Source organism: Lates calcarifer, linkage group LG21 (assembly GCF_001640805.2).
Source record: "Lates calcarifer isolate ASB-BC8 linkage group LG21, TLL_Latcal_v3, whole genome shotgun sequence".
In the NCBI taxonomy this organism is placed as follows: domain Eukaryota; kingdom Metazoa; phylum Chordata; class Actinopteri; family Centropomidae; genus Lates; species Lates calcarifer.
In genome coordinates this window covers 13,121,524-13,133,679 of record NC_066853.1, presented here as the reverse complement: position 1 = coordinate 13,133,679, position 12,156 = coordinate 13,121,524, and the positions used below count along the sequence as shown (strand labels likewise).

The following is a 12,156-nucleotide window of genomic DNA, read 5'->3' as shown; positions in this document are numbered from 1 at the left end:
AAAATAAACAGATCGTGCCAGGAAGACAGCAGGATCTGGACAGTCTCTGCTTCCCCTCCTCCTCTTGTTATATAACTCCACACTAACAGGAGGGTCATTTCCCTGCTTGGACTCTTTCACAGAAGTGGCTTTTCCTTTCCTTTGCTCTCCAGCATCTCTGTTTTACAGTCACGGCGTACTATAATGGGTTTGAGGATCGTCGTTTTTCTGGCTGTGTTAGTGGTGGTAACTGGGAGTCCCACTGTGACAATCAGACCCGAAGCTGCCTCAGAGGACACATCAGCTCATCCCAACAGCCTACCAGAGACGGCAGAGGAAACGGAGACTCCTGGACAGGTGAGAGGGAGCTAGCTCTGACTGGTATTAGCATGCTATTATGTTTCTTTTTGCAGGTTTAGGTTTCTAATGTGCACATGTGAAATATCTGCAGGGATTTAACTCAACAGTGTTTCTAAGACTCTGATGGGAAATAAATGATCTACACAGGAAAAAAAAAATCACACTTTAAAAGAAGGACATGGATCTTTTCTGCAGTCATTATTACATCAAAACCATCCTGTACATAGTACAAAAGCCATTATAAGCTCAGGTTCAAAACACTGAGCTTTCCTTACCACCTTACAAAATGTTGACTACAGAGCATAGAGGCCAAACTGTGCTAAAAGCAAAGTAATAAATACAGCATGTTTTTCCACAGGGGTCAATCATGAGGGAGGAAAATTAGCTTTAACAACAAAACAAAAGTAAAATGTCAAGGTTTTGTTTGGCTCCACTAATTAAAGCCTTATTGTCAAGTCTCAGGTGATGATGGGCAGAAATGGTGTCTAAAGGAGGGACGGTTGTCATGTCAAAGTCCAGTAGTATACAAGAGAGGAGACAGTTTTCAGCTCTTCCACTTCTTCTTTGTTGCAGGCAGCTGCCCTGTGGCTTCTAAGTATTTATGGATGAGTTCTTCTTGCGTGGCTGGCAGGCAGGGCTGATATCTGCTGTACTCCATGGTGTACTCGCCTTTTCCCTGAATAAACAACGATGACAGATGTTAGTTTTTGACACTGTAATGCATTGTGGAAGTCACTCCTTCCTTCTCTCGCCTCACTTCCTTCACTTTCCACACACAGTTTCAGTTTGTTTGCCTCCTTCCTCTGACCGTACAGCCGCCTAAATCCAGCTGAGAGAAAAGAGGTGAGCTGATCAACATGTTGAGTTTGTCTCCTTGTGTTATCAGTGTGACACCCGCAAGAAGATCTCTGAGCAACAGAGTGATTTGTGCACTTCATTGTCCTGGGAGGAAAACTGAAGACGTGACTCAAGTCTGGAAAAAGTACTGCAAATTCTTCTACTTTTTTCCCCAGAGTACATAATCTGTATTTTTGATTACAGGCAATATCAACAAATGCTGTTGAGCCTCCAAGGCAGAGCAGCACATTGCTTAGCAAAAATGTAAATACATCACATCATCACAAAATATTATGTCTCTGAACACTCTAACCCTTGTGTCTCATTATCCTGTCCCCGCTTCTGAAACCAAACCTCCACCCTTGCTCCTCTGGATGCTCAACATGATCTCCACTGTAATGGACAACAGACGTTCAGAGTGTTTAATTTAAACCTACCTCAGTACAGGAGCGTAGCTCTGAGGCGTAGCCAAACATGTCATTTAGTGGAATCTGTTAGGAGAAATAGGCTGACATTAGTCGGTTGAAGGATGATAGAATAAATATTGTGAGCTAAAAGAATGTGGATACGTGCTCCGTGTGAATATATTTACAAACTGGACTCACATCAGCGTACAGAGTGAAGTATCCCTCGGCCCCGTCCTGTCCTGTGATAACACCGTGCCGACGGTTTACGCCAGAAATGACTGCTCCCTGAAACTCCTGAGGTGCTACGATTTCCACAGACATGATTGGCTCCAGGATGATCGCGTTGGCCTTTTCCATAGCTGTGGGGAGAACATTGAAGGCAACATTAGCGTGCAATGATAAAAAATACAGATGAAGCTGGGCCAGAATTTTTTTAAAAAATGAAACAAGGATCAGAGGTCATGAAACTGAATGCTCACCTTGCTTTACAGCACCCTCTCCTGCTCGGATGAAGGAGATCTCATTGGAGTCGACCATGTGATGTGCTCCGTCTTCCAGCAAGAATTTGACTCCTGAGATCTTGTGCCCGCTCAGGGGACCCTTCTCACAGGCTTCCCTGAAGCCCTGCAGTGTGATGGGGGAAAAAAAAAAGAGACAACAAAGACAACTGGAGATCAAGTCTGTGGCTTTTGCTTCATGTTCGCATAAACTCTCTTTAAAACATTTCACACCTACATAGCAGACTGTGACCACATTAAAGAGTAGAATTACCTTTTCAATAGCGGGTACAAACTGCTTTGGGATGTTCGTACCGACGGTCTGGTCTTCAAACTCCAACTTGGTGTAATGCTCTAGCTCCAGAGGCTCAAGTACCCCGATAACTTTACCGTACTGCCCAGAGCCACCAGTCTGCTTCTTATGGGTGAAATCAAACCTACAGGAAACAGGACAAAATATCCACATATTCAAGCAGGGTGTTGCTTTTAATTGATTTTATCAGGTAAACACAATTGTTTTTTTTTTCAGCATTTCTGACTGATCCATCCTTCTATTGCTTTAAAAACATTTTCAAGGGTCTGCTTACTTGCACTGTATGTTCTGTAAAGCTACTGTGGAAAAACACAAAGAGCTCTGTGTCTTTAAAAAGGGGCAGTCCTTAAAGAGCTCTGGTGTCAGAGGAAGTGGGAAGTAATCTTTCCACTTGCATGAGGAGCAGCTGACTCTGAACACCGAACAGATAAAACTTTCCACCTGCCAAGTAATCGTCAGGGAGTCTCCAGTTACAGGCAAGATCAGACTCCCTCGTTTAATTCACTATTCACATTTTTCCACCTGTATACCTCCTCACCATGTGCTTCTGCAGTTTTGCCTCCCTGCCCTGTGTTCTCTGTGTGTCTATGGCTTTTCTTATCTAGACATAAACTGATTGAAAAGACAAAAGCTCCACCCTGCTGACACCTGAGGGTCAAAGTCCCTCAGGGACTGGGAGCCCATCCCTGCTCTCTAAAGCAGATTCTGTTCTCATTTTCTCCTCTCTCTTCTCATTGTCCATATTGGAATAACAGCAAAAAGTATCAATAGTGGAGGAGCTTGAGGAGGATGTGATGGCGACTGGCAAGCTGAACCCAAATCACTACCCTGCTCAGAGGGCAGCCAAGGTGGTCCAGCACTACCTCAACACCCGCTATGGCTCACCGTACAGGGTGTTCTTCCTGCACAGGGTCCACAGCGGAAACGCAGAGGTCAGCTCAACTATTGAACTATTCATATATGAACAAACTTTCAACTATAATAGCTATGGTCTAAATATCACATAGTGACGCAGTACAAGTTGTGATTGTAGTTGATTTCTCTTTCAGGATGTGGCAGACTCTGGAAGAAAGTATCAGCTGGAGATCTCAGTGCAGGACCTCATTAGCACTGTAGGCTATGCTGGGTTTTTGGTTTTTTTTTTTTTTGACACAGGGGTCATCACAATTTAGATACAGTCAGGAGTCAACAGAGTAACTTAAGTGGCATATTAAGCAGATCTCTTGTTTTATTTTATTTTATTGGTTTGCCAGTGACACTGCTCCTTAATCATCAGGAAAAAAGTGTAAATGAGCCACAGTTATCTCTGAAGTCGGATTATTTATTGTCTCTGATCACATGTTAAAAGCACCATAAAAAAAATAAAAGTACAAATTTATAGACTACATTTATTCCTGAATCAGATCATTAAAATCCTTTGACCACCCTGACATGGGAGATTTACTCTAGCACTCACTTGGGTTCATCTCTAAAATTGAGACAGACATAATATATGTTTAACTGCCTGCATTTACCCTCAACATTTCAGGAGTTAAAAGCACTGCATTCGAGATATTTTAAGCAAATCCTAGGCGTGAGATTTTAGTCTAAAATACACAGTTGAGTAATATGTAGCTCTAGAGTGAGCAGGTATGACAAGATTTGCTAGAGAGCAGATAAAAGGAGGCTCACAGTGTGATTAATAGTGTGGTGCAGCGTTGACTCACTGGCTGCCATGGTAACATCTGGACCACGCCTTTGCTCTGTATGCTCCCTTCTACTTTTTCCTTATCTAACCTTTTTAACTCTCTGCCCCCCCTTTTTAATATCCATCCAGAATACAGAGAAATGCTCTGCAGAGGTTTTGTTTCCAGGGGGAGAGCAGCAGCGTTCGCCCCATGTCCAGGCCTCATGTGAGGAGCTCCGTAAAATTGACACTAAAGCTCAAGAAGAGGCTTTGTACCAACAGTACAAGACGAACCCAAGCCTGTTGGCAGCACATTTACCTGGTATGTACAATGCAACACACTCTGCATACTGTTGCTACTAATCAACACCCAAAGTCAGCTGTTGCACAACTTAACTGCCTGAAGTTGCAGCATTTTAGGATTTCAACACTGTTGTGGTTTTTAAGTGAACTCAGTGTCGCTCCTAACAATATTAACACAACACAAATGCCTGTCGTCACCAATACTGAAACTGTAATCTGCTGTATATTACGAGCACACCCAGTTGTTTACATAACAAGATGTATAGTTTGCAGCACACATACAGTCTAACTTCCCTCATTACCGACAGATAGCTATGGTCACATCAACCCTGAGATGAAGCCTTTCTGGCACCTGGGCGCTGTGGCCTCCAGCTTTATCATGCTGAACGAATCCACTGAAAACACTCTGTTCAACATGGCTCAGGTGGCCAACGTCACGCAGCTGGTAGGTTATTTTTGCCTCTTATCACGTCTGCTCATAAATCCTGGATATGATACTGTTTGTAGGGGTTACTGTTTGTTGATGTAATCCTTTTACTAAAGTAATGGAAACAGGATTTTTATTAAATGTGGATTTCTGAAAACCACATGTGCATATGTTATTTTACACAGCAATAAAAAATTGTTGTCTCTGATTATTCAAAGTAATTTCAACATATATATAAATTGGATAAATCTGCTACCTTTAGAGGGCGGGGCTGATGTACAGTGTATGGTCCACATTCAGTTGAAGACCATATACACAACTTCTCCACTATCTATTGAATACATTTCAGTCATCAGGCATACAAGGCGGGTATTGCAGACAAAATACTGCCCTATACTCTAGAGGCTGGGGCAGAGAGGAAGCTGCAAACCAGCTGAGGATTAAGCCTGTAACATCTGTAGGAGACTCAGTTTCTATCATTTGGCCTTATTTTTTCCCTCGTCCACTGCAGGCAACTGAGAACGACCAGCTGAGATTTGACTATCACATACTGCTGCATGAGATGGTGTCACAGGTAACCACTTATTGTGACATTAACATTTAACACATTTGAAACTGGTAATATAAAGAGCTGCAGCTAACAATTATTTTCATCACCTTAGAAAATATTTTAATTTATGAATCTACTGTAGAACAAGATGGCTACCATCAAATGTCAAAGACTTTGTCTTAAGATTTCTTGTTCAGAGAAATATGTAACTAAGAAGAAAAAGAAAATCAGTAAACGTTTCCTATATTTATTTATTATTTAAGCATCTAAACTGTTTGATTGCTTATCACAATAACCAGTTACTGAAGCAGCTAATAATTTCTGGCACTTGCAGTAAATTGTCTGGTACATTAGTGAGTTGAGAGGAACACGTACTCTCATGTTAAATATATACTACATGAGGAGCAGTCTGACTACTCGATAAACTGTATTCATCTGTGTTTTATCTTTGCAGGATATCATTCACTGGAAACTGCAGGTCTCCTGGTCTCCATCAGGGGGAGTTAAAGTGCTGCAGATGGAACAGCTGCCTCACTGCCATCATTGTGAAAAACCTCCAAACACAAACTAAACAACCAAGGCAAAATTTTGATGCTCACATCTTGTATTCAAATTTTGGTGCACGAATGTGGTTACGTCAAGGAGATGAGCCGATGATGCCGGCTGAACCACAGAGACGTGGTTACACTATCAAATTAATCCATCGTACATAATGATATGATATCCTCAAAATGTTCTGTACTGTTGGTTGCAAGAGTATTTTAGCCAAAATAAACTGTTATACACAAGCTGTTGAGTGTGTGTGTGTGTGTGTGTGTGTGTGTGTGTGTCAGGAGATCAGAACTTACGGTACAGGACTGGTGATCGTCTCTCTGAAAGCCACTTTGGGCTTCCCCATCACGCAGGGACAGCTGTATTCCCTCTCCATCCTCTGAAACAACATGTCAGAACAAAACAAAAAACAGAAAACCCCACAGAAACACAGGTCAGGTATTAGGTTTAAAGACAAAACTCCCTAAAACATGAGAAAGAAAAACAGCCTTTTTAATGCAGAGAGTGATATATCCTTTTAATCTTCAGTCTGATTTTCCCAGGGTTTATGGACTTTGAACTTTTAGAGCTGACACAACATTTCTTTTTGCTGCATGGAGGCAGAGTTGAGTTTTTCAGATGTGACTCTTCTGGCACAGACTAAATATCACTGGTATCTGTGGTGATACTCTGTAGATGACTTGTCTCAGCAAAGCAACACAGAATCGGTCTCAATTTTTACAGGATGACTTGTATTACACATGCACAACACCCTTGAGGTACATGCTGTATGACCAGGTACCTGAGAGTAGATTTCCAGATGCAGCTCGCCCATGCCCGAGATTATGGTTTCTTTGCTCTCTGGGTCATAATGAACTCTGAACGTTGGATCCTCCCTGGTGAAGCGGTTGATACCTTTGGAGAATTTGTCCAGGTCATTCTGTCCGAATACAAGATAGTGAAGAGCAACAGATGCTATTTAGACTCTAGAGTTAGATTCTTATTAGTACATACAGTACAGGGGGATACTGAGGATGTTTTACCTTGTTGGCTGGCTTCATTGACATGGAAATGACAGGCTCTGGGACGTGAATTGACTCCTGTGAGACAAAATGGCAACAAATGAACACTAGATCATATTTATATGTTGGAGTAAAGAGGGAAAAGTGGAGTAATCTTCAAAACATCTTAAAAGGAGCAGGCTTCCTGCTCTTTCACAGGTCTTTTGCACAGTGAAAACATTAAAGCTGCTCACCATTGACAGGTTAGCATTGGTCTTGGATGTAAAAGTGTCTCCACTGGCACAGTCAATCCCAAACAGAGCACAAATATCTCCTGCATAAACTTCATCCACATCCTGAAACAACAGGGACAGAAAGGGAACAATGGAGATAAGAGGACAAGATAATGAATTTCAGGACTGTATTGCTCCAAATGTCTTATTTTTAATAACTGAAAAATATTAAACATGTCTTATAGTTGACGTTCAATATCTTGTTTTGATGCTTGACGAATGGAAACATGTTACTCTGGTGTCACAGGGGATGTGGTTCTTATCTACACACTTGACTAGAGACAAAAGAGGAACCTAACTGTTTTGACCAGTCATGTTTCTCTTCTGTGTAAACTGCAAACCACAGATGGAAAACTGTGTCCTCTGACAACCAGCTGATGCGTGCTGGTTTGCTCTCACCTCCATCTGGTCGGCATGAAGACGCACTAGCCTCTGAACTCTGACCCTCTTGCCTGTGCGTGTGTTGTAGATGTATTCCCCCTTCCTCAGACAGCCCTGGTACACCCGCACATATGTCAGCTGGCCAAACCTCCCGGCCTGTTAATGAGAACGACCACAGGAAACAACAAAGCATGACCAAATGAGCCCTTCCTGTTGAGCAAAGACACAATGTGATGAGGACATTTGACGAAACAGATCTAATCTCTCGCTGCAGCTTACCTCCAGTTTGAAGGCCAGGCCGACATAGGGATTTGTATCATCTCTTGTGGGGTCCATTTGAATCTTTGACGTTTCACTGGAATCTCTAAAAAAAAAACACAACAGAAACATTTCTCAAGAAAAGCTGTATCAGAAAAAACAATCCGACATTGATTAAATGTCATTTCCTGTTAATATTTAAGCAAACATTGTGTACAAACTGACAACCCTACTCACTCATCATTGAGGGTAGCATAGTTCTGGACCTCAGTGGGGTTGGGCAGGTAATCCAGGACAGCGTCTAGCAGAGGCTGCACGCCCTTGTTTTTCAGCGCTGTGCCCACCAACACTGGGGTGAAGAGTCGCTGCACTGTGGCTCTGCGGATTGCAGCCTGGAAGACAATAAAAGGTTTCGAAGGCAAACTGGTCAAAATTAGATGTCAAAGATTTTATTAGCAATACCAACACCATGGCTAGGTCTAATACTTTGGTCCAGACTGAAGTAGATCAGTACCAGTGCATACATCACCTTTTCTGTTTGGGCCTTTTTGATTTTTAATGAAAAATCTTACTAAATACCTGATAGACAGCCATGAAATTCAGTACAGTTATCCATGATGATCGCAGAATGAATCTTATTGACTCTTGTTGTCTCCGCAACTTGTGGTGGGTTTGCCATAAAGATTCATGTTCCCCTCAGGACACATTTTAAGAACTTTGGTGATCTGTTAACTAAGGTGGAAATTAAAATTTTTCCACTACTTTGGTTTATGAGCAAACTAATGTCTGCGTTAAGTGCTAAAAAGCAAATCATAGCATGCTAAGAGGCTAAGCTATGATGGTAAACATGGCAAGCATCACACCTGCTAAATACCAGCATGTTATTATACTGATGTTTGCATTTAGCTGAAAGCAATGCTGTAGATATTGACAGTTTACTTGCAAAAATCAAGAAAAAATTGTGAAATGAGTTATTTTAAAACTATGATGAATCAACTATACATCATAGTTTTTGACGGGAAGTGAGGTGCTAATCCTGAGAGAGACCTTAGAATAATTTCCTGAAATCCCCCAGATTCCTCACATGCTCTTGTTCTTGAAAGACACAAACCTTCAGGTCATCATTGGTGGGAATTTTTTCCTCCAAGAACATCTCTCCCAAGATTTCGTCCGCGTTGGCCACACACTCCACCAGCTCCTGCCTCCGGTCTGCAGCCTCAGCACGAAAATCTGCCGGGATCTCATCGTAGCGGACACTTTGACTGCAGGGAGGAAGAAAACAGATGAATCAGTTTCATATTGTTCAGGAACAGAATCTCAGAATCTCATATCTGGGACAAATGATTTGTGCTGCTAAAAACTGAAGCACAATTTATGAGAATCAACAAAAAACAAACAAGAAGTGATTCAAAGTTATTGGGCTGTCAGCACAGCAACACTACAGTGCAGATTTAAAAAATAACCAAATTATGAGTGACAATAGAGAAACCAATGTCTTCCTGGTCAAGCTACTGAAGGGGAATCCCTTACCCAAAGGGTCCTTCAAAATACACGCTCTGCTCCTGTACAAGGTCGATGATGCCACGCATGTTCCCCTCCAGGCCGATGGGGATGTTCACAAAGGCTGCGTTGTGGTTAAGTTTGGTTCTGGGGAAAGAGCAAGTAAAAGAAAATCTAAATGTGAAAAATCAGGAACCAAAGATACAGACAGAAAACCACAGCTGATTACAACACTGTTTTGTGGAATAGTTATGACTTAATGTGAACAGAGTGACAGAGTCATGGTGGTTTATTCTGTTTTCTATTTATTGAGTCCAGGAAACACATATTGATCAGGAGTATTAAGTTTATTTAAGGCATGGATTAAGTTAATCGCCATATTGTACCTAAGTTGCTGCAGAGCTCGGCTGGGGTTGGCGCCCAGGCGGTCCAGCTTGTTGATGAAGGTGAGGAAGGGGACGTTGTAGCGTTTCATCTGTCTGTTCACGGTCATGGTCTGACACTGGACCCCCCCCACGGCACACAGAACCAGCACCGCTCCATCCAGCACGCGCAGCGCTCGCTCCACTTCGATGGTGAAGTCCACGTGACCTTGGCGACACAAAGGGGGACGTTGACATTTAGTAATACAGCAGAGTAAACATGATTCAGTGAGACCTTTGAGTTGGGAGCTACAGTCCTGGAGCTGGTGAAGATTTTTCATTTGTGTTCAGACTAGGCAATACACCTTGATCACAGGCACAGAATTAACTATATTTACCCCACTTATTACACATTTGAGTAACGTCTTCTGCTCTTTTACTTTCTACAGCAGTTTAAAAGGTTTTAATCATATTTGAGAATGCATTGTATTTGGAGTTATGTATGATTTGTCTGTAAAACCTTGTGTGGTAACTACATCTGTCAGATTGTGGTGGAGTGAAAAGCGCAGTATTTCACCTCTGAAATGTCTTGGTGTAGAAGACTAAAATGACATGAATTAGTAATGCTCAAGTTATGTACAGATACACCGATCAACCACAACTTTAAAACCACTGACAGACTGAATAAATAACATTGATAATTTTGTTACAATACAATGTTCTGCTGGGAAACCCACAGATGCTGGATCAGTTTGGGATCTGGTCAACACCTTTGGCTCTTTATTGTGTTCCTTGAGACATTTCTGAGCAGGTTTTGAGGTGTGGTGGGAGCATTGTCCTGCTGGGGGAGGCCTCTGCCATTGGGGGGCACATTGCTGCAGACCAAGCAACAATGTTTAGGTGTCCAGATGAATGTCAGGACCCAAGATTTCCCAGCAGAACATTGTATTGTAACAAAATGACCAATGTTATTCACTTAACCTGTCAGTGGTTTTAAAGTTGTGGCTGATCGGTGTATCAAAATCAAAATTGTACTTACAGTAATTGTGTAAATGTACTTAGTTACATTCCTAGGGGCCCTAAGCAAACTGCTGTCCCGTGGGCCCCAGATCCAGCTCAACTTTTAGTACCTGGTGTGTCAATGATGTTAATGTTGTGATTCTTCCACATGGTGTATGTAGCAGCTGACTGGATGGTGATGCCTCTCTGTCTCTCCAGCTCCATAGAGTCCATGGTGGCTCCGACACCGTCCTTCCCCTTCACCTACACACACAACAGGAGAGAGGTAACAGCTCATGACAGCTGACTGCACACCTGTAAACCTGGATGAATGCTCAGACACATAAGCACCAGTCCCGGTGCTCACCTCATGAATTTCTGCTATTCTGCCGGTGTAGTAGAGGACACGCTCGGTCAGGGTGGTTTTCCCCGAGTCGATGTGTGCTGAGATCCCGATGTTGCGGATCCTCTCGTTGGGAATGACACCGGAGGAGCATGTCCGACAGCTGTTGATGAGCACCTTTGTAGATAACACACACACACACACACACACACACACACACACACAACACACACACACACACACACACACACACACACACACACACACACACATAGAGGAGGATCAATATTCAAACCGCTCTGTCAGGTTTCTGGCGTCAGATCGGTACAACAGCAAACACTTTAGGTTACCTTTTTAACAGTGACGCTCCCTGGTGCCAGAAGATGCGTTTTAGCCAAACACAGGCCCGCTTTTAGTACTCTCATTTTGATAACAGCTAAGTCGGAAACAGGGTGGTCGTATTCTTCCTTTTACGCAACCCCCAACTCCAACAACCCGGTGAATGTCACGCCGGACCCTGACGGTAGTTTGTGAAACGCTACTTCCGTGCCTACGGAAACTCGAATGTGCCAAACTTACTAATGTAGCTTATAATGAAAATGAACGACGCCACCCGCAAAGACAGTATAGTATGTGGGAGAGTTTTGACTGTGAGTGATATTTGTTCAGTTTGACGAGAAAAATATCAAACATATTTTTTCTAAACTTCAAATTGATCGAGAAACTACGCATTTACGTAGGGGCACATGATGCTTTCAAGTGCTGTCAGGCAAAATAACGTTAAACTGCATTTTGTTAAGTGTTCAATATGAAATGAATAAATAAGTTATTATAAAAAATCTTGTCGTAGAAAACCAACGGCTAAGCTAACTCTGTTTGACCCGGAAATATGCTATTACGTGAAAACTCGAAAAATTGAGCAGAGTTATAGTTACGTGTTACGTGATTTGCACCGTCTTAAAATCTTGTTAGCTAGGACATTTTTTAATGGTGCAACTCAAGTGGTAAATCATTAGTTTGAAACCAGTCACTACATAGTAAAAAATTAAGAGGGATTTAACATTTGGTGGATATGACGTTCAAAAATCCGCGGAGCAATTAAAGGTAACACATTTAAATACACTCTAAAGTCGCGTGTTGTTCCCTACT

General features: G+C 42.3%; 2 protein-coding genes across 3 annotated transcripts; one reads left to right on the top strand and one right to left on the bottom strand.

Moving 5' to 3' along the window:
- Positions 1 to 37: 37 nt before the first annotated feature.
- Positions 38 to 6,127, top strand: lxn (latexin). 2 transcript variants are annotated; one of them, XM_018702123.2, is made up of 7 exons: positions 38 to 336; positions 3,149 to 3,325; positions 3,443 to 3,505; positions 4,210 to 4,381; positions 4,671 to 4,807; positions 5,301 to 5,363; positions 5,794 to 6,127. In XM_018702123.2, exons 1-7 carry the CDS (start codon positions 184 to 186, stop codon positions 5,908 to 5,910), a joined length of 882 nt encoding a protein of 293 aa, XP_018557639.1. In that variant the 5' UTR covers positions 38 to 183; the 3' UTR covers positions 5,911 to 6,127. The 2 variants fall into 2 exon arrangements, with proteins under 2 accessions (XP_018557639.1, XP_018557640.1); XM_018702124.2 differs by lacking the exon at positions 38 to 336 and adding an exon at positions 2,734 to 2,869.
- On the bottom strand, positions 504 to 11,556 carry gfm1 (G elongation factor, mitochondrial 1). The gene is made up of 18 exons (XM_018702118.2): positions 11,358 to 11,556; positions 11,032 to 11,184; positions 10,796 to 10,928; positions 9,690 to 9,894; positions 9,334 to 9,450; positions 8,915 to 9,065; positions 8,041 to 8,195; positions 7,825 to 7,909; positions 7,564 to 7,701; positions 7,126 to 7,227; positions 6,914 to 6,970; positions 6,673 to 6,810; positions 6,188 to 6,270; positions 2,355 to 2,517; positions 2,063 to 2,207; positions 1,782 to 1,942; positions 1,614 to 1,667; positions 504 to 1,015 (listed from the first exon to the last, which is right to left on the bottom strand). Exons 1-18 carry the CDS (start codon positions 11,430 to 11,432, stop codon positions 884 to 886), a joined length of 2,247 nt encoding a protein of 748 aa, XP_018557634.1. The 5' UTR covers positions 11,433 to 11,556; the 3' UTR covers positions 504 to 883.
- Between the last annotated feature and the right edge of the window lie 600 nt (positions 11,557 to 12,156).